The sequence below is a fragment of the Ammospiza caudacuta genome, chromosome 5 (genome assembly GCF_027887145.1).
Source record: "Ammospiza caudacuta isolate bAmmCau1 chromosome 5, bAmmCau1.pri, whole genome shotgun sequence".
NCBI classification, from domain to species: domain Eukaryota; kingdom Metazoa; phylum Chordata; class Aves; order Passeriformes; family Passerellidae; genus Ammospiza; species Ammospiza caudacuta.
The window spans coordinates 46818901-46841487 of NC_080597.1; the positions used below are offsets into that span (position 1 = coordinate 46818901).

At 35.8% G+C, this 22587-nt stretch overlaps 1 protein-coding gene across 2 annotated transcripts in view; it reads right to left on the minus strand.

Moving 5' to 3' along the window:
* The window catches only part of SLC16A7 (solute carrier family 16 member 7), an 80314-nt gene that overhangs the window by 16619 nt on the left and 41108 nt on the right, over positions 1–22587 (minus strand). For both annotated transcript variants that reach the window (XM_058806011.1, XM_058806012.1), the window contains exon 2: positions 17210–17452. In XM_058806011.1, coding sequence (XP_058661994.1) covers positions 17210–17423 — 214 coding nt within the window. In that variant the 5' untranslated portion in view covers positions 17424–17452. The remainder of the gene's footprint in view (positions 1–17209; positions 17453–22587) is intronic.

Here is a 22587-nt window from a genome sequence, read left to right on the forward strand (position 1 = left end):
CCTTATCCAGCTAAAGTCCACTCATCAAGTCCATCTCTCTCCAATTTAGAGACAAGGATGCGGGGGTCAGGTCAAAGGATTTACAGAAATCCAGAGAGATGACATCTGTAAACCTTCCCTGACCACTGGTATGGTGACTCCATCATGGAAGGACAGTAGGTTGGTCAGGCAGGGCCTGCCCTTCGTGCAGCTGTGCTGGCTGTCCAGAATCACCTCCCTGTTCTCCACGTGCCTTAGCAGAGCTTATAGGAGGAGCTGTTCCATTAGTCCTGGTTTGATTTCTCGCTGCTGTAATACAGTGATATAATTAGAGAGCACGCTGTAATTTCTCTCGCATACTGCCAGTGCATTCATGCTTTCTATTTTGCTACCTCCATTAATTTTAAAATGGAACTAGAGATAAACTTTCCTGATAAAAAGGTAATTCTTTTAAACATATATTGACAATGCCATTATAGTGTTCATAGTGCCATCAACCCAAAGCAACACGAAATGACTCAGTCTGAACAATACGACATTTATTTAAATGAAGTGAATTTCTGAAAGAAGTTGAAAATAAATGTAGTAATATTTCAAATTACACTAATGCTACATTGTAGATTGCATCCTGTCAAGTGGCTTAAAAACATTTTCAGCCATCTGCTCTGCAGAGTCAATGCAGCTGTCTTTCCAGTCAAGGTTTATCTTTTATTTCTGTTTCCGACAAGGCTGGAAAAGCCCAAGGAGCCCCAAGAATTAATATTAGTATAAACTATTTGCTAAGATCAGTCCAACTTTTTCTCTTTCTTTTATTTTTTTAATATGAAGTCTACTTATGAAAACTCATTCAATCACAAAGGCTTTAAGCAAGTTCTTAGTTCTGCTAACGAAATCCTATCTCTGGTATTCAGAGGAAAAGCAACTCAAAATGCTTAAAACCTGTTAATTATCTTGGAAAATACTTTCAAAGTAGGCTGTTTTTCTCAAGTAGGTCTAAGACCAATTATGCATTTTGTGACAGTTTAATCTCTCATTCAAAAGCCTTTTGCTAAATTCTTTTAGTATTCTTGGACAAGCTTTGACAGAAGAAAAATAAAAATATTAAGTCATGCAACTATTTTTGCATTATTTTTTACATTTGTATTCTTTATCATGTTTCTGGGAATGGTAACCTGCATTTCTGACATATCCCATGCGTTTGTGTAACAGTAGTGAAGTAAATTAGTTCAAGAATCCTTGGAAAGTTTTCTCTGTAGTTCTCTGTGCATTTGGCAGCATTTTTTTTTCCATTTCATATAACATTTACAACTGGCTGCACTGATTCCATATACCTAGATAACACAGTAACCTTGACGGAAAGCATGAGAAAATATGCTCTTGCAGTAAATACCACCAAACAGAAATGTGTAACAACGAGTTAGGGCTGTTAGACTATGAGATAGGAGAGCTCAGCAGCTAGAAGCTCAGCCTGCCAGGGAGGATGCAGTCAGCTGCTCAACCATCCATCACACTTGGCTCTCCACTTCCCCTGCTCTTAACTACATTCCCTCTGTGTCATTACTCTGAACGCTCACACTCTCACTGGTGTCCTGAAGGAGCCTTGTATTCCATCAAGCTTTTATCTTTTGATCTCTAATGAGCATTAATTTGACCTTCCTCTATTCCTTGGAGGTTTACAAGGAATGCAGTAATTGTGTGTGTGGTAACACACAGGAGCCCTGACTGATGAAAGAGTGCTCAACTCTGGCTTCTCCCTCACGGTTCCTCCTCCCAAAAAGACTACATCTGCAAGGTTTGAAGTGAAGTGTTGAAGTCAGAAACACATATGTCTGACTGCAAATATAAGCTGCCTTTTCCTGAAATGTTCAGGAAAAGTAAAATAAGCGATCAGTGGTGCTGGTACTTGCTCTAAATGTATTGCTTTTATGGAGGCATCACTTGATCTGCTTTGGTATTTGTGCTTTTCTAGTGATACATCACAGACATGAATCAAGGTTTTTACATATTTTGATTAAAGCTCTTGTTTGGCTTGCAGGTTTTTTTCTTGTTTGTTAGGGCGCAAATGTGTATGGAGTTATGGACCATGTAATTTAGAAAATGTCTTCAAGTTAGCAAATTGCTCTATATCTATGAATTTTAACAAGCTGGAAAAATCCCCAGTTTTTAGTCAAGGAGTAGCCATGCTGATTATTATTTACATGGATACGTATCAATGCTTTATATTAATTATGTTTTGCATGCTCTACTGCAGAATATTTTTCATGAAAGGCTAAAACACTTGATCACAATGCAGAAGACTTTCAGACATTTCATGGCATTTCTTTTGAAATGAGCAATATGAAACTTCATCATACATAATAGGAAATTAGTGCAATTCTGTGAGCTACTGAACACTCTGCAGATTTCAGAAATATATATGGTCACTGACTAAAAAAGCTCTGGCCCAAAGTTAACTGCCAAATTTCATATTGACACCTTTATCATGAAAAGAAATAAGATGCAGAAAAATACTTCAGCATTCTTTAAAAGTTTCCTTATATTTGGTTTCCTGTTACCTTCAGTATCACTGAGTAGACTGAAGCCCATGCATAGATATTTTCAAAAACTAGTCTTTCAACTTAGAAAAAGGTAGTAAACAATACAGAAGAAAGGAGGGAACAAGTTAACGATGAGATGGAGCACAAGCACCTGTAAGAGAGTTGTATTTAAACACAGACCCTATAACACCAAGCACATTATTTTTCCAAAAACATCCTGCATCCCTATGAAAAGGGAAATAGCATCAGTGATGCAAGACTACACTGCAAGTAATCTTCTTCATTTCTTCACAGAAAACCAAAGCAACCAGCTTGTAAATTGAGCATGTAGTGTATCAACATGAAGATTAGAAAATTCAGTGGCAAATAATGACATATTGGGAAAAATTAATGAAAGTTTTCTGCAGAGGAAAAGACAATGAATTTTAAAGCTAAGTATTTAAAAGTAATTAAGACCTCAGGATGTCATAGGCTTGCATGAATCTAAATTTAAAACAACTTTTCTGACTCAAAAAATGTGTTGGGGATTTCACTTAATATTACTGTTAAATGTACAATGAACCTGTGCCATTAAAAGCTACTTGTTCTTCAAATGAAAAATCAAACAAGGACTTATTCACTATTCCCCCCTGGAAATACAGAAAAGATAATACAAAGATATAAATATTAGTAAATATAATTATCTACAGCAGTATACCCTATACAAGGTAATAATTTCCATTTCTTTCAGGGATTCATTTGAAATTTCATGAGGCATAACTCAAATGTTCTCACGAAAATGTGCAGTGGTTTTTTTTTTTTAGAGATATCGTCTTTGGAGTGTTATCCTTCTGTCTCTGTAGTTGGCTGAAATGACAGGCTAAGTTCAATTTGGTAATAACTGTGTTTGAGCATGTGAACTGGTAGTATCCCATTTCTGAGTATTTAAAATAAAAACTAATAGGTTTACTTTGAGGGCAGTAAGGGAAATTAGTACTACTCAGAAACTAGAGGTTTAATTATAGTTATGCAGAATTTCTATCTAATAGTTTTTCTGTCTCAAAAACAATCTTATTAAAAGACCTGCTATACCCAGACAAGGAGACTACAAACTCACACAAACACAAAACAAAAAAAAACAGTGTTTTCCCTCATGTGATTGATAGACTTAATGATAAAAACTGATTGTTTTTTCTAGAGATAACAGAAGATACTTATCCCATTTATAAGTATTTTTCACCTGAAACCTTCTGAACTCACTCTTTAACTTCCAAAGAACTCAAAAATTTCTAATTGAGGACTCAGTGTTTAGTACTTTTTGCTTTCCAAAGCAGATCACATTTTTAAGTTATCTATTTAAGTTACAGCTTACTAACTGTGAACCAGATTGCCAAACAAGTTCTATATATTCTGCTGTACCAAAGGGGGGTGATGTTCTGCAGCTATAAAACTAAAAAAAAAAGACAGAGGTTACACTATACCACTGTAAAAATTAGAATTATAGCAAATTGAAAATAAGAGATATGTAGTTTATCTAAGAGATAACTGTTGAGAACTAAAAAAGAGCTAAGCCCCCCACCCCCTAAAAAAACCCAAAAACAACAACAACAACAAAAAACAAACCTGAGGAATTCATGCAAATATTGATTTTATTTCGTCATAGACATTTTCCATAAACCATGTTATTGGATATTTACAAAGGCTTTCCTTTTTTTCTTTCTTTCTTACTTGCTCTTTGAGGAATGGCTGCCTTTTCTAAAAATCTGTGTGTATGTACATGTGAACACAATAATTGTAGATGTACATTACTCACGACCTTTTATTTATTATTCACTATTATCATTCATTATTTTTATAACCCTTAAAAAAATCCATGGCTACTTTTCCTGGAAGCAGATTAATACTTGGTCAATTCTGCCCAGAAGAATTTTAGAGAGCAAAAAGCCAAAACAATTACAATAGCCCAGGCTATTGAGTAGTTCTTGGGAATGTATTCTCTCCAACTCAAACCAATAAATTTTTCAGATAACGCATTTACACTGAAAGATCCAGCCAACTTCAGTTAAGATTAATATTATCATTTGGATATCTCTGTCTTCTACAAATTACCCATCATATTAAAGTTCATACAATATCCCATTCCCATCCTGCACCCCATCCTACAGTTTATTTGTTTTCTTCCAGAATAATATTATAACTGACTCAAGTTAGAAATTATTCCTTATATACGGTTGCAGGCAATAATATGTAATTTCAGAGAATGCACAGGACACTTGCTTCCTCTCAGTTGCTCCTTTATCATATTCCTTTCTGCTCTCAGTTTTGCACTGTATAATTAAACTTCAAATTGAAAATACTGAATCTATTACCTATGATGTGTCTCTGGACCTCTTACTGTGAATTATGGATCATGAGTGGATCATTAAATCTCATCTACATACTTAGAATAAATGTGATGAGAAGTATAAATCTGGATGTATGTATTTATAACTTGGAAGTGTCCACAAAAGTCATCACATTTAGGTCATTGTCAATAACATTGTAAGATTATTTCCAAATGCACTTAACACATTAGTACCATCAGGCTTAAACTCTATTTTATAGGAAAAAAACCCAAAACCTAAAGCATTATCATTTTAATTACAATTTTTTTACTAATATCCAGTAAAATGCCTATGGCATCATTCAGTGCTAACATTTAGAAGCCTAAGTGTGTCAGTTTCCCAAACTCCTTTACAAACCATAAATTAGCCATAATTTCTAAATAATTTGATACTTTAATAAAATATTCTATTTAGTAATAAAATAAATATTTAATGATACATCTTCCCATTGTGCTGAGGGAATGGGAACATGGAGGGAAAAGCGAAAAGGGAAAATGGAAAGTTGAGGGGAAAAGAAAGGACAAAACAGAAGGGGGAAGGGAATTTATCTGTGTTTTAAAGATACCATATAAAATGGGAACTAAGCATTCTCATTAGATTTTGGCACCTATTTAGAGTGTAAGTGGAGACAGTGGTAGTGTATTAATGGGATCATACTAGTTCCCCACTATTTTTCAAAATATATTCAGTTGCCAGTTAAAACTGAGACTCTGTGAAGCTTCATTTGCTTTGGTTTTTTCCCTGTTTTCAGACAAGTGAAAAATAGCACGTCCTTATATTGAGAAAAATCTGTTAAAGTATAGAATTATATATAAAGTAAAAAACACTGACTATTTGTCCTCCTGATCAAAAAGACTAAAAGCAATATAAACTGTTAAATGCCTAGAAACATGAAGAAAAAAAAATCAAAATTAGAATAATTAACAGCTAAAAGTTATCAAAATAACTCTTGATCGAAAACAGTAACAATATTTATGTGATGTAATGTTTTTCATTTTTTTCATTGCATGTTCATTTCAACTGTGCTCAAATTAGTAGCCTTTATTAAACCCTTAAAGAAGTGGAAATTTTGAGGACACCTCAGTCAACATGTATAAAATTCTGAAAGTGTCCCAACCCAACCATTCTATGAGCCTATGATTTCCAATTTGCTTAAATTTGAGACAACCTATATTTAACTGCTTTCTAAAAATAATATTAAGTAAAAAATTTACTGAATAATCAAAAATTTAAGAGTGGTTTCTAATATCTTCTCATTCTATTTTCCTTGCATCTCTCTAGCCTTTTATGGACAAATACATGTCTCAGAATAACTCTATACAATGAAGTTGATGGAGAAATCAGATACACTTCTTAAATCTTTACATCTGAGTAGATGTCAGTTTATCTTTGCATATTCCCATACCCACCTCACATATGTTTTCTCATCAGAGCTGAATTTGCCATTGAACTGTCACTTTTAGATTTCCATCTGCTTTAGAAAAAGCTTTACTTGATGTGGTTTCAGATTTTTAAATTGTTCTCTGTGTAGAGTCACATGCCATTTATTTTGTGGACTCAATCAAAATTAGAATAAGTTATGACCAAGTTAGGAGTGAAAGAGTCAGGAAAAAAATAGTAGAAAAAGCCCGGGACTTGGACAGAGGAAAAGAAATATATTATAAGGGAGTTGGACAAAGGCTGTTATGGCATTTGCATTTTGGCTGGACTAGAGAGGAAACAACATTCATAAAATTCTCTGCACAGTATACATTGTAGAGCAGAGGATGCAGCTCCACAGACAAGATTTTCTGAAAGTGTGCGGGTGGGAAAGTCTAGGTCGGCTCTGCTTACATGAAAAAGGAGTATTTGAGCTCTGCTTCAAAAAACAACGTGAAGGGGCTTGGTGACCTAGTCCCATCCTCTTGCACCTGAAGATAGTATTTGTGTGGCTTTTGAAAAAAGAGGGGGTTTTTACCTGCTGTGAAGAAATAAAACAACCTGCCACTGGCAGAAACCTTATTCTCCATCTACTAATGTAAAGCAGCTTTCTTCTAATGACTGTGATGCATCATAAATTCAAAATAAATTAGTGCCCATTAAAATACAGGCTTTTCATCATTTGTATTACAGATATTGCTGGAGCATCATGCATTTCTGGAGCCACCTTTCCACTAAAGAATTATGATGACATTCTTCAGCAAGAACATATTAAAATAATCCAATGAAATATACCTACTTCTGCGAAGATTTACCATGCGTGCCTGTGAGGAGAATATTACTGAAGTTTACTGAGGAAAGTAATATTTTCTTCCCACAAGAGGAACTATGTTTCTTTTAGTAAGTTTTAATGCATTTTACTGGAAAGCAATTGGTCAGAACTTTGCCTGATCTAGACAATGTGTATATCTGAACACCCTGTCAGGTAATTTTTTATAACATCAGGTGAAATAATCTGGAAGAAATTCCATAATACAAATTTGTTCTTGTCTTAACCCCATTTGCCACTTCAGCTCTGGCTCTCTGAGCATAGGGTCAAGTGCTTTGCACTCAGCTTACTGTTTACATTTGAGTAAGTAAATATGAAGAGCTTCTAAATCACAGTGGCAAATGTAACCTTGCACACTCTTTCCACAGGTATAAGCTATGGTGCTGTGTAAAAGACAAGAGAATCACTCCCACATATTTTATGTGGCATGCTAGTTGATTTTTAAGGAACAATACAGAATATTCAAAAAGCATTGCATGAACCAACTTTATGCTTTAACATCAATTTTATTCCCAAGATGAAATAAAAATTTCAAGCCTCAGAATTTCCAGTTAAATTTAAGCTCTTCAAAAAACTCACTCTGACATATCTCTACTGTGTTCTGCCATATAAATAAACAAATTAAAAATATAACTGTGTGGCATTGCCAGGAACTAATTCTTCCTCTTAGCTCAAAATAATTACAAACATTTTTTCCAAGGTTATTAGGTATTATATTGCATACCATTATCAAACAGTCTTAGGAAACTTGCAACTCTACAGTTTCTTATTTTAGTTTAAGCCCAAAGTGGTGTTTATTACAGTATATGCAGTCACCTAACACACACTGAACCTGTCTCTGAGATGAACTGCCACATCTCATTCTGTGAGGTGTAGTCCTCTGAGTGATTGCTCATGTGAGGGGGCCCTTAGAATCATCTCCAGTGTCGACTACATTCTATTCCCATGTGAGAATCGTACAATTTCAGGTCACTACCTGGAAATGTTTTGTTACAGAATCTGTTGTTTCAATGAATAATCCTTACAGTCACAGTCCCTGATTCTTGATTTCTCAGAGAACTTTGCAGCACCAGAGCTCTATGGAATGCAATAAATTAAAATCCAAGTTAGAAGTTTCATACTTAAGGTCAAATTGTACTGGGTCCTTAGATTTTTGTTTTCCATTTATGAAGCAGATATCAGCTTACTAACAAATAAGTCAGAAGTTGTATCCAATGATTACTTCAATAAAGTTAATACCACCAGCTTTGCTCAAATCTTGTAATTCTTCAAAGCTAGTATTCTATATTTTATTTATATTTTATTTTGGGGAAAAATATTAATCATTTACGAATCATGTCTTTTTAAGGTGAATATAAATAAAAATGAGATTTTAATGAATGCCTCTGAAATCGTGAAAGTCATTGAAGATACATTGTCAAGAAATCTTGATGTTGCAAACACACCTAACGATGAAGATATTTGCATAAATATATAAACATGTTTATATGTTGACTTGTTGACTTTAGGTAGGTGAAAAAAAAATAATTTAACTTTGAACTTTATGAGATCACTAAGGTATTTAAAATGAAGCATTTCTTGAAGGATAAGCATCAATGCTCATACTTGGGATGGAGCCCCAGGCAGTTGTTTTAGATGTCTCTGATAAGAGAGTAACATCATCAATGAAGCTATTCCTTCTCTCCAGCTTTAAACTCTTATGTTCCTTAATCAAATGTTTCACGGTACCTATTCTGGAATCTTGGTTTCTTATGGATTGTATAGTTCCTCTAAAGACAGTCTTTAAGTTAAATATCAAGAAGTAAAACCTCCTGCACTTTGTTTATTTACTTGCTGCTCTGAAAATTACAACTATTCTGATGAGGCAAGTAATAGCAGATTCATTTACTTTATTATGTACACTTAAAGCTCATCAATGCCACAAAAAGGAGAGATTAATTTTGCAAGTTGGGTACATGCCAGTAGCTCAAATAATTTAGACCAGCACAGCTCTCGAAGCTTTTCTGAGTGAAATTTTACTTCCAAGGACATAAGATTACTCCACCTCCTAGGGAAGGCTAAATAGGACATTTTCTGCCTTCTCTTGTGCCAGTCCAATCTTGAAAGCTTGTGCAGAGTTCTTGGGAAATCCTGCAAACCTGGAAGCAATATATGTGGGACAGAGAAGCTCATCCTTTTAAAAGAACTACAAATTTCACTCAGGCAAGTTCTGTTCCAGGAAGAGCAAAGGATTCCTCCATAGGAGAGCAGTATGAGTACGGTTTGCAGCATGACAAAGTTGGTGCTGCCAGCTGATACCAATAAGAGAAGTGTTTGGGGGTCTTGTTACAAAGAGACTGAACTGTATTTAACTTTTAAATCATTTACAGAGCATAAGAAAATATATCAGATCCACGGATTTCTATAAGCTTATAACCAGCCACAGAAGAATGTAAACCTAGACAATTATTAAACAGGCCAGTTGTGTTTTTTTTCTTATCTGCTTATGGAAAAAGGGAATTACAGGAAAGTCATTGCAAGGTAAGAGAAAATTTACAAGCTCAAAGGTATTGTTAAAATTACCAGGTATTTTTAATAGGGCTAAAACTAATGCAACTGAGTCAATGTCACTGGAACTTGGGAGAATTATAACCCATTCAACATAAAAGAAGATTAAAGAAGAAATCAAACCTTAAACATAACAAGCTTAAAACCCTTAACAGCGGGTGTTTATCTCAAATAAGAATGTTCTTAAATTTCAAGGTCTCTAGGTGGCAAAATATAATGTATTAGTGTTGGGCAACAATCATATAGGGTGGCATCAACTCAGCTTTGTGGAGAATTTGAACTTTACCTCTAGATTCTTTTAGTACTCAAAAGCCAAAGAAGTCTTTGTATTTGATGTGTTTTGGACATTTAGCTTCAGAAGGAATGAATTAGAAATTCCCATCTTTATTGATTGACAACAGAAGATGTCTAGACAACTGGTCAGATACAGGTGCCTTTGTTGAGGAAGATGAAACACATGAATCCTGTTCATATTATCTCCAGCTACTATTGCAAAACAGCTGTAAGGATACCATTACTTTCTTCAAAATTTTCTAAAAGTTGAACCTCTTAATGATACATGTTTCCAAGTATTACGCATAGAAAACCAAACGGGCACACATTTCCATCATCAGTAAGAAACTGTTAAAAGATGTGTTTGAACTATATGAGGAAATCAACATCTTATTTCACAATAGAGTTCCTGTTTTAATCACATTCTTTCATTTGGATGTCATGTCATAGTAGATATTCCTCCAGACAAAAATCAGGTAGAATTGCAATGCAAATACTTAACTGTTTCTTGACAATGAAAAAATACCGGCCAAAATTTGTGGAAAAGAAAGCTAAGATTTTCTTTGGCTTGTATGCACCAACAAAACATGTATTAACTTCTAAAGCTGCATTTATTTGTATTCTTGGAGGTACAGAATTTCAATAGAATATCACTATTAGATTAAAAGGTTTTTGACTCCTAAAAAATGCTTCATATGGTTTATACATTTAAACGCATTTACCATGGTTTTTGCAAAAATCTTCAAAATTAGTGAATCAATTTAAAGAGTACCTAATATATTGATAAAAAACATTCTAAACCATCACATTTTTTTATTTCTGCTGTTCCTCTGGCATCACCATAAGCCTGTCACGAAGTGCCTGGCACACTCACCTCTGCTAATGACTGCATAACTACATATCTTGAACCACAGTACGTCTCAGCTGTTGCCATTTGATACTGGCTTAGAATACCTTCTAAACATATCAGTACAACTCTGTTTTCCTTGAATATACTCTTCAAAATAAACAAGGAATAGTTCTTAGACATTCCAAAACAATGGACCAGTAAAATTCTATAATAAGTTCTTTGTAAAGTGCTGGGTTTACTCTTTCATTTGAAGTGCTGGGTGACTACAATGGTATACACAGACTTTTCCTTCCCCACAGTTCTTCTCTGGTATCTGCATAAATGTCTCATGATTTCCAGTTGCGCTAGACCATTGTTCCATTACCTTTGAATTACCCAACACACATCACGAACACAGCCATTGTATGATCCACTGGAAAACTATATGGGAACTAGTCCAACATTTGCAGTACTCACAAAATAAGCATTCTTTCCTCAAAGTTTTACAAGCTCAATGAACATATCAAAGGCCACAGTTTGTCCCTTGATACCTTTCTTAAACAAACCCAAAGTTTTAGCTCCTTAGAAAATGATGCATGTTATTTATTATTGTTAGACTTTGACCTATTAATTGAAACTAAGTGGAAATCAAAAAAGCATCATTTTTGCAGATAAAAAGCTGTCAATATTTATTTACTTATTGAAATCCCTGCCTGTAAAACCAAATTAAGATCAAGACAAAGTCTTACAAAGGGAGAGTTATTATTATTGTTTATTATGTAATCCACATTGCCTACTTTTATGTAAATGAAACCTGTTTTAGTAAAAGGCTCAAGTTAATTATATTTAAGTTGCTGCAAATATTTCTATAGAATCATGGAATTGTTAAAGTTGGAAAAGACCTCCAAGATCACCAAGTACAACCATTAACCCAGCACTGCCATGTTCACCTCTAAAGCATGCCCCAGGTGATCATATGTATCAAAGCATGACAAATACCCTGTGGCTGGAACATCAAAAGAGGTTTGTAGAAACACAGTGGGAACTCATATAATGTCTTTCTGACAACTACTCAAAATTAACACAAGCATACAATAAGAGACAAAAAACTCCTTATTTCTCCCAGTAGAAGCATGTCCTTAGCTTGAGATTGGCTTCCTAAGTGTATCCAGATCCAAGCAAAGCCCTTTTTTCATGAAAACTTGACAAAATTGGATCCTCAAAGGCAATGAATATTTGGCAATTAGATCTTATCTGTTCAGCAAAATCTAACAAGTTGCAGAGTAAAAAACCATCTTGTTCCTGTACATAAGGTGACAAACCTTTTGGAAAAGAAAATTTATAAAACCATCTAGAACAGATATGCTTTTTGGGTTTTTTTCACCTTTCTTCCCTTGACCATTTTAGAGTGTTTTCTAAATGTCTAGGAAGACATCTCGGTTTAAAACATCTCTGTTTAAAACATGCATTGCTTCTGCAGAACGCTACCATATAATGTCCAGTTTTACTAAAACTCAAAGCCTTGAAAGAAATATAAGACCTGGCTGTATTACCCTTCATAGGCTTTAGCATTCAGGTCTTGTTTTTTAAGAACTGAACTAATGTATATTTATAATATTTTGTTACTCTTATCTCCATTTGCTAGTAAGAGTCAAAATGGTCTGTTCTTGTGAAACCTCATTACGACTCCTTTTCCTTTATCTGTGAGTCTCAAATTAACTTGACATAGACGCTTTTCATATATCTCAGGCTAAATGTGAAGTAATCCCTTATGCCCATGAGGAACTCAGAAAGTTAGTAAGTTCTGCTTTCAAGGGCACTCTAAATAAGGTTATTAAAATGCAACACTTTGCATATTCTGATGGGGAAAAACACTTGCCCCTGACAACAAAGGAGATAGGTCAATTCAAGAAAGCTTCTCAATCTCCATATTGATGGCCACTGAATTCCTTGTGCTGGTATTTGTAAAACCGAAATTAGAAAATGTTATCAGGAAGGAAGAAAAGTGTAGGAACCCAGATTCTGCCCAAAAGTAAAAATCCATAACCATCTGTTGTTTGTGTTACATGGATTTCACAACTGTCATCTCCACCGTGCACGCCATTTCATCTTCACAGCAATATCACCAAAACACCCACTGAGATAAAATCACAAATATTTTGAACATACCATATGATATGTTATTTTCCAAATTAATATTAGAGAAATTCAAAATGAGGACTTGTCTGTAGGTTACTTTTGTGCTGTCAGATGAAAAATCCTTCAAGGGTTTACTATTGTTTGGAAACACTTAACTTTAGACTTGAATAACTTATGCAATACTGAAGAGAAAGGAAGATATAAGTGCTACCTTTTTAAAGAATAAGTGTGTTTTGAAAAACTATAATGGCCACTCCATACACTTATATAGCAGCTTTATTCCAAAGCAGTCTAAAAATGTATTTTCAACTATTTACTCAGAAACATTATCCAGAATTTAAATGAAACTTTTATGTTTTCTGAACTTCAGACCAGCAAGACTGTCCCACATTTCACACCTGGGTATGGCTTGAAGGATTTATCAGCTCTCAATCTAATCTTCACAACCCAATGTTACACCCAAAAAGTACTTTTTGAGAAAACAAACAAACAAACAAACAAACAAACAAAAGAAACAAAACCCGCAAACTGAAACTGTCTTGGAAAAATGATAGAAAAAGAGTTAAGGACCAGTGAGTGAACAAACTGCTTTTTCCCTGAGGAAATCTAATGCTCAAGGTCAGTTCTGTCTGAAATCACCAGACCTGTCACGTGGCTTTCATAGCTGCCACTGTGGCTCCTATCAAACCCACACTGAAAGCAATGAAAACATTTTTACTGGAAACAGATCGAGCTCTGATAAGAAGCTCCTTAATCACCTTTGGCTGATAACGCTGCACAAAGTGAGAGGTAAAGTTTTGAAAAAGAGTGAACTAAGAGAACTTGAGGTCAAATGTATTTGACCTTTTTCTTTAATTCCTTAATTTCTCTGTGTGTTGGAGCAGGCATATTACTCTGTAAGTATAAGGATACATATATATTTTATATACCTAGGAATACATACATGCACACGCATTTTATACACATATCTGTTCATACACATGCAGGAACACAGATTGTGCTGTCAGGATAACTCAACTAATTCCATTTTATCCCAGCTTCTGTCCTCCAGTAACAAAAGTCTGGTGGTCCCAATCTCAGTCCCTTAGGTGTAGGAATCCATCACAAACCCATCACCCTCAATTTAATGCAATTGACAGTCTCTGCTCAAGAGAGGCAGAAGAAGGAGTTACCATGGAGACTGAACGACTGCTCTTCTCCAAAGGATGCTTTTATCAAGCATGGCCTGAACAGTAGAGGCTGTGCAATACTTGCAACCTTAATCACATCACTGGATCTTGCTTTTTGGGATGCCTTTTTAGTAAACTCTAACAAACATCAAAAGGTTGGGGGGGTGAGGGAAGAAGGAAGAGAGAGCTTAAGAAAACAAACCAACCAACCCCCTAAAACACAACAGAAAATAGTATGAAACTGCATATTGTACCAGATTGAGAGAGAAAATTAGTTTCATATTGATTTGATTTATCAGATTTGTCACCTCTGCCTGCTGCTTTCCTAACAGGGTGAATGCTGTGCTTGACCTATTTGCTGGAATTAACCAGGACTGCAGGAGACCATATGGATTGCCAGATGGTCTGCTATAATTTAATGCCATTTATTCTAAGTATGAAGTAAATGATAAATATAATTAACATTCTTTTAGCTCCTTATTGGAGCTTTTTTCAGAGGCATTGAAAGGTAAGTTAATACCTTGTTGCAGAAACACAGATGCCAGCTAATTACGGCAAGAGGCTGCAGCCTCCAAAGCAAAAAGTGTCTGCACAGAGTCTAACTTATTCACTGACCCCACTGTGATGATTAATAGGTTGAATGCTAAGCTGTAATGAGGATGACAGATCTTAGATGTTTTCAGGTTACCTTCATTAGTAGCATGATGAACAGTGTTCATTGCAGGTGCACGTATCACACTCCATAGTAAACAACACACCTTGTACTTGTGGCCTGAATGTGTATTTCACATTACAGCACATCAAATGTGAAAGAAGAATCAAACCACCTTCAGACAGTAAAAACAATGAAGTGATTTCCTTCAGAAATGTTTTTCCGGATTGCTATTTCATATTCTGCCAGTGATTGTCTAAATGGCCCAGTTATTAGGAAGTGATCCTAGAGAAGCTTTGGCTTCAAAGAGTGTTTATATCAGGCAGGGTCGTCACTCTCAGCATTTTAAAACCAAGAGTCTGTAACAAGATATCCAAACAACTCCGCTTACTGTTCCTCTGCTGATAATCTTTGTAGTAAATGGGGTAGGTGTCAGCAGAATGAATAGCAAACAGTTTTGTAGTTTTTAATGTCAATATAGAAGCGCAGTTAGTAACTGGTAATCAGAACAGTCAAAGTACTAGAGAAAAGGCAGAAATACTGAATCTTTTGTATTTAATAGGAAAAGTTGTGCACATTGAACCTCACAGATAAAAATGACCACAGTGAAATGCCCTGAGATTTGCAGGTGCACTATTAATGTAACCTGGGTGAACTTTGACCTGACAGAAATGGCATAGATGAAATGCTACGCAGAGAACACAACATAGCAACACCTGCACTATTGAGCAAACCTGCTTCACATTGTTAAAGGAGCTCAGGATCAGCAAGTCACAGCATACAGAAAGCAGAAAAATTATCCAGCTTTTCAACACCTGTGCTCTTCCCATACAGATGGGAAGATGGGTTCAACACTTGTTCAGAGGTTGCCACAGTTACTCAGGTACACTCCATCTCCATAGAGCAAGTACTGATGCACCCTTAATAAAGTGCTCCATTAGAGGGGACTTGAATGCAAGGAGATATACCCTCTTTCACTCCACTCTTGAATGCTTCAAGTTATTTCTTCACCTGGTAAATTTTGGTGAATTCACTTGACTATTGTCGCTGGTTCTATAAAATCCTTTAAATTTCTCCACCAGCTTGTGATGAACTCACAATTTTCTATTAGTATACGAGTAAAAATAGTATCAAAATACGTCAATAGCATACTTTTGTTGACACTGACACCATTTGTCAAGACATCTTCATAAGGTCTCTGTAACTGACAGAATTTGAAAAAAGATCCATTTTTCCATGCCATCAACTGAGGTGCAAAAGCTAATGCTCCAGCTTCATGATTGTAGTCAGACAGGGAATAAGAGGGAGTTGGAGAGAGCAATCCAGATAGCCTGATCCTCTTTGTAGGCATGCTCCTTACTTCCCTGACTACCAAAAAGGTAGGGCCATTCATGTGTCAGAGTTTAGGGAGAATGAAATAAGAGATAAAAAAACTACCATGCTGGAAATGACACTTTATTCACCCTTCAATAGATCATTTGCTGGACCTGACAACACTGTACTTTTACACAGATACCACTTCTGAAAAATACTTGAGCAACAATCTTCAGCGATTAAAGAGTTTCAGTATCAGTGTGCCATCAGCACAGTGTTTTCAGTCTCTATGTCTATACATTCACACATATGTACATATACATAAACACGTTTGTAAATGTATCCATTTAATTGCTTCATCAGTGCAATCAGTCAGATGCTCCACGTGGTTATCTTTTAACATTAAAAGAAAGGGAAATACCAGATCTGTTGCCTGAATTAACATAATTCACACCTTTGAACTGTCTAAGTGTTTTGCCTAAACAGCAGCTAGCTCTCACCAATATTTAAAGGAGACAAAAATTCTGATAAAATGAAGAAACCACGCATGATTTAACAAGTTAGTCTTTGGGGTTGATAGACACAAAGCCTGTCAAAGCAGATCTGACACTTAGTTCTTAAACATAGCTTTATACTTCAAAATCCTTTTACATCTGTCTTGTTCTTTACTTGCTTGCTTGCAAGAAGAAAGGTATCAGAGAATTTATGTTCCCTGTTCAATCCCAAGAATAAGATTGTCTGCCTCTTAGCTGTCATACAGATGGCGTGTTTGAAACATCACTCTTAGGACAACTAAGGACCAGATATAAACCCTTGTCTACAGAGGAATACCGGTGCCTCATGAACGAACCCTCGTTGCCATAATAATTTTCTGTGATTAAGCTTCATCATTGGATATACTGAGAAATCTCACCAAGTCAGTGGAAACTGACCAAATTTACTCCTAGACCCAGAAGAAATTATTTGGGCAACGATTTGTTGGGAAGTTATACTCTTAAAAATTGTGAATTTAGGGAAAGATTGCAAAATCTTTTTTTATTCAAATTACTTGAATCTTAGGTAGAGGAACAAAGAAAAGGCCCAAAGGGAAAAAATGCTTTAAGACCATATGAAAAAAACAACCAAGCAAAGTTATTTACTAATTTCAGGAATGTCTTACCTCCTGCATACATGACAGCAAGCATTATTGACGATATCCAAGCTATCTCACTATATGATGTGTGGAAGATCTCTTGTATTTCTTTGAAGAACACTGTGATGGCTTTGGGGAAAGCATAGGAAAATCCAATGGAGATAAAAGCTCCAAAGACCACAACCCATCCCCAGCCTCCATCAGGAGGTGGGTAATCTGGCGCTCCTGTTGCAGGTGGCATTTTTGGTCTCTGTCTCTTCTCCAATTAGACTGAAAAACAAGGAAAAAAACAGATTGTCAAATATTTTTTCATTTTTTCCATATCAAACTATGTTATTCAATAGTCATCTGCAGGGAACATAAAAAACCCTTGGAGGAAAGATCAATTTCCATCTTTCAAGGGACCACAGAACAAGAGGACCTGATTTTAGAAGCAAAAGCTGTTTTGCAAAAAAACTTGTGGCAAGAATATTTCCAATAGCCTAGTCAATATGTGGCAACTGTTAAAAATCACTCATCTCAGTCGCTGAAGTTGCATTTGCAATTAGTCACTTATTGCGAAGTGACTTGTTTGTGTGGGTTAATTTATGTAGCTCTACAATCTGCAGTGTGGAAAAGAAACAATTTGAAAAAAGTTACACCTAAATTATAACTAAATGCTATAAATAAGTGTTAGTGAGATTTATTGGTACCGCAGCAATATCATCATCAACAACAGAGAGGAACAAATTGCAAACAACTGAAAAGCAGAGATCTAAGCAGAGATTTAAAATTCCCTCTGTATCACTAAAATAAATAAGTAATATTTAAATTCCACATTTTACTCTTAAGATTTTGATATTTTAATGTTGATATTACTTGCAGGAACAAGGTAGAGCTTGATGGTATTAGTTTTGCTGTTTCCACATATTAGAAGACATGAGGAAGCTTTCCACAGTGCTTCTATAATTTAGAATTGATCTTAAGAGCTGCCACCACAATGATACTTTACAGAGGTTCTAAGAGGTGTAGCCAACACATTCAGGCAGCTCAAATCCACACAAAACTTCTGAGGCTTGAAATAAATCTCATATTGCTAATATCATCCTCATATCTAAAACCTTACTTTTTTACATTCTTCATTAACTTTTTTAGAAAATATGAAGTGATGAAAATATGTTTTTTATTTCTGAGATTTTTTCCACTAACAAATCCCGTTGTTATTATTAAACACTGAACTGGAGTTTTTTCAGCCTCCACATACAGTATGAACTGCAAATTCTTCTTTCCTCCCCGTTTCTTTCTTGGGCATTTAGGCAACATTACTCTTGAGTGATCTCCTGCCATACCAGTATTCAAAACTGTTGATGATAACAGTGAGTAGGTTTCTGTTATGCTTATGATTACCAGCAAGCCTCTCCATGATTCCTTCTGTGTCACTTACAGCATTTTCCAATTTCTCACAGTAAACTGCATTAGCAGTGGGAGTGAGATGATTACTTTAACAAAAACGAAAAAAAACCCAACTGTGTCAGCTTATACTTATCTCTCGGGATAGTGCCTGGAGTACTTTTAGGGTAAATGCCATGTAGCACTGCATGCAATATATGCCACAAAACAAGCAAAATATTGTTCTTAAGATTACCTATTACTAGGCTAGCCCTGTGATAGAAACCCAGTGTACTTCTGATTCTCCAGTTCACTGAAGCTGACTGTAGACATCAGCTACAATCTCATATAGGTAGCACATCACTGGGGAAAGCTAAATCAATGACTAAAACATCAGGCTTTTAGGCAAAATTTTAAAAGTCTAGGTAGTTTGGCTTCTGCATCATATAACTCAGATTTCCTGCTGGCAGCAGTAGATATCTATTGCTCTGTACACAGATCTTTTTATATGCATGTCCAGAAAGAACTTCTGGTATGTACTTTTTTTTTCTGCTTATTCCAGTCTCAGTTTAATGTTAGTTCACTGAGAAAACTCAGAGAGAAAAACCTGGGCCTGTCACTAGAACAAGTTGGACAAACAGAAACAATTCTGGTTGCTGAGACTGAACTTTTTGAACACTGTTAAACACTACTTTCTTTTTGCTAATAAAGATCCATTAGAAGGAAGAGTATCTCAGAAAGCCCACTGTAACTTAGAGCACAAATAAAACTCCCTGTTCAAGAGCAGAAAAACTCAATTTGCCATAAAAAAGCAGAATTCTGTTTCTGTGAGTTCAGTGGAAGTAAAGAACAAGAGTTTGCCATCCATCCCCAAAAAACTGTTGTTCTGCTCATCTGAGAAAACTTTTAGTTGTTTAATGAAAAAAGGTTAACTATTGTTTTCTTGCACTTCAAAGGCTTCAGCATATTTGTTTTCATATTTAATATTCACATGACAACACTTCTATTGCTATTATGAATTTTTGGGATAGCAAACAACATCAACACACTGCTCTTCATAAAAATGGAAAGGGCTTATCAATTTACTGAGGAAGCACTCCTTTTCCTAAAAATAATACAAAAGCACTTTGAAAAATCACAGCCACCACATTAGTTAAAAGAATGCTGAAGTTTCCTGAATGTCACTAATAGTTTGGAGACATCCCACTATATCCACCCCTTTGGGGTAGAAGAACAGGCTCTGACAGTTCAGTGCTTTCCTCCCTTTAAAAACTTCACAGTAAATTACAGCAGCATTAAGGAGACAAGCAAAGGGGCATTGGCTGCTCCTGTGCCTTAGCCTAGAGGCAAACTGGTGCAAAGGCCACTGCATGGTCCTGTCTGCCAACCTACAGTGGGCATCATGCTGCCACAAAGAAGAGCCTGGATCACAGTATCTCACACCTCCTGTTTATTCCACAAAGTAGAGCTAAGAATAGCTTCTCTGATATTCCTTTATGATCATCATGGCCAATATTAGCTCCAGTCAATGAAAGGGGAAGAGAAAAAAATAACAAATAATGTTTGTCCCAAGGTGAAACTAAGTGTTCATTTTCTCACAAACATTAAATCCAACATCTCACACATGCTCAGGACCTAAAGAGGCATTCTCCCGTAAAATCTGAATTTAATGTCCTGCTGCAATTCCTGAAACCGAATCTCTCCTAAAGAAGGGATTAATATACCTAGCTCTAACCTAAGCCTAACTAGTAATATTTGAGTAATACAGGTGGTATTATGACAAGTGCAAAATACATCAGCAACCAAAAAAACCCAGGATTTTACATTAGTAGACACAAATGTTGATAAAGGAAGAAGCAAGAGATGGAAGAATGAAGCAGTGATAATCAAAATGCCTTTTCAGAAACTCTTATAGGTTATAACAGGCTGTGAAGAATAAAAAGAAATATGGCAGAAATCCTAAAAACAAGCATGTGTGATGATGTTCACGTGAAGGACACAGTACCAGACCAAAATAAGAAAAAAAAAAAACAGCACTTGAGTAAATAAAGATCACCACCAGTGTTCTTAGTCAGGCATATGAATTCTGTCATGTGCTTAAAGCTAGCAAGAGAGCATTGCTGGTACCTATGCCTTTATAGGCAAGCAGTGGGCAAGGAACACTGCCTGCCCCCTCCCAGGGAAACAGCAGGGGAATAGTGACTGGAATGGGTCCTGAGTGAAGCCATCAATCTCACTTCTCGCTGTCAAATACAGAGATTCCTCAGCCTTTACATACCCTGAGTCAGATGTGCACAAGGATTTTCTCCTAAGCTCTTTCTAGTTCCCCTGTATAAACCCCATCTATGTAAGCACTGAACAGGAATGCAGTTTACTGTGAGAGGAGCCGCATGCATCTGCTACCAAATAATAGGAGAGAAACAAGAGGACACTTTTATAACATATGATAAGCAACATTTTTATTGCAATTTTCATCACATTTGAACTTAATTAGGTATACAAGAACTAGTGAATAAAAGAGAGGAAGACAAAAAAGGAAGGAGGAAGAAGGGGAAAAGGATAGATGTGAAAGGAAGGAAAAAAGGGAGAAAGAAAAAAGGAAAAAAGTAGCAAGCAAGCAAGAAGGTCAAACTAAGAGCAAATGCTACAAACAAATAATGTATCTTGATCCCATGCATTGTAGACTTCAGTTGCAATCAACCTGTTCAGAGTGCTCATGTGCCTACCAATGCTTCATTAATATTCTGCAGTTGCCAGCTGCCAGAATCAGCTATCAATACAACAGCTTGTCAAAAACCCTTCTGAGAAGGGTTTATATTGTTCCCTTATTTACTAAGACTCTGCTTTTACTGGGAGTTTTAGTTTTGTTTTTCTGCAAAGTTAGAGTAACTGTTTGTTTTCCTGCTTGCATTTTGTCTGCCTTGTCCTTAATGTGCCCCATCACCACTTGACTCAGCAGCCACATGTCCCAGAGTATAAGAACTGGCGTGTGAAAAATCTATCCCCAGCTGCTGTTAGGATAGTAGAAATACTCCATTTTGTGTACTGCCCTACAGTTCCAGACAGTAGGCCAAGAATTGCAAAAAGCTTTGCAAACTTGAGCAAAATCAGTCTTATCCCTGTGAGGTGACTGAGAAATATAATCCACTTTTAGACGTGGGAAACAAATATGATAACAGACTGAGTGACCTAAGTCTCATGTCCTAAGATCAGTGTCAGAGCTGGCATATAGACTAATGCCCAAATAAGATGTGAGTTATGACTGAGATTTTTAAATATGCGTGCATTTTAGAATCTCATTAAGTAGCCAATGCAGATTATTTGTACTGCTTAATACTAGAGCTAGGAGCTCAGGTGGGGTACAATGTTTGCTTTATGGGTTTGAATAGTCTGATGCTCCAACTTACCCTTACCACATGTTAATTACACTGCTGTATTTGAAATAAATTACTTAGAAGCATAGAAACATTACATAGAAGCATTAGAACATAGTGAGTTAAGAATTATACTCTTATCAAAGATCCTTGCTTAAATGCTGTAAGTTTTTCCATTTTCATTAACCCCTCTTTAATGAGTAATCTGCAGGATGGCAGATTAGCAAGTACCATCTCATCAAATGGCATTGACTCACCAACTTCCATAAGTTATTGTCATAATCTTGGGAACAATTTTGAGCCTTTGAAGAAAAACATATCTTGTTAGTTTTGTGAGAAGGCTTTGCTCCTACTTATGATGGTGTTTTTGGTTTATTTTTCTGAAGGAAGGGAAGATGTGCATAGACTGTAAGGTAGCAGCAAAGTTTGTTCTCTGCTTTTAGTTCTAACTACTCAGATCTGGAGGAAAACTAGCTCCTAAGGAGCTCTGGTACCTAGCCTTAAAGAACTGGTTAATTATCCTGAAATGGGAAAATAATCTCCTTTTCATCTGTGTTCAGAGACTTAAGGGGTATGTGATAAATAAAACCCAGGTAGATGAAAGAAGCACTCATAGTCGGAACTCACTGCCTTTTTTCCACTAGGGTTTAATCTTCAGGGCAA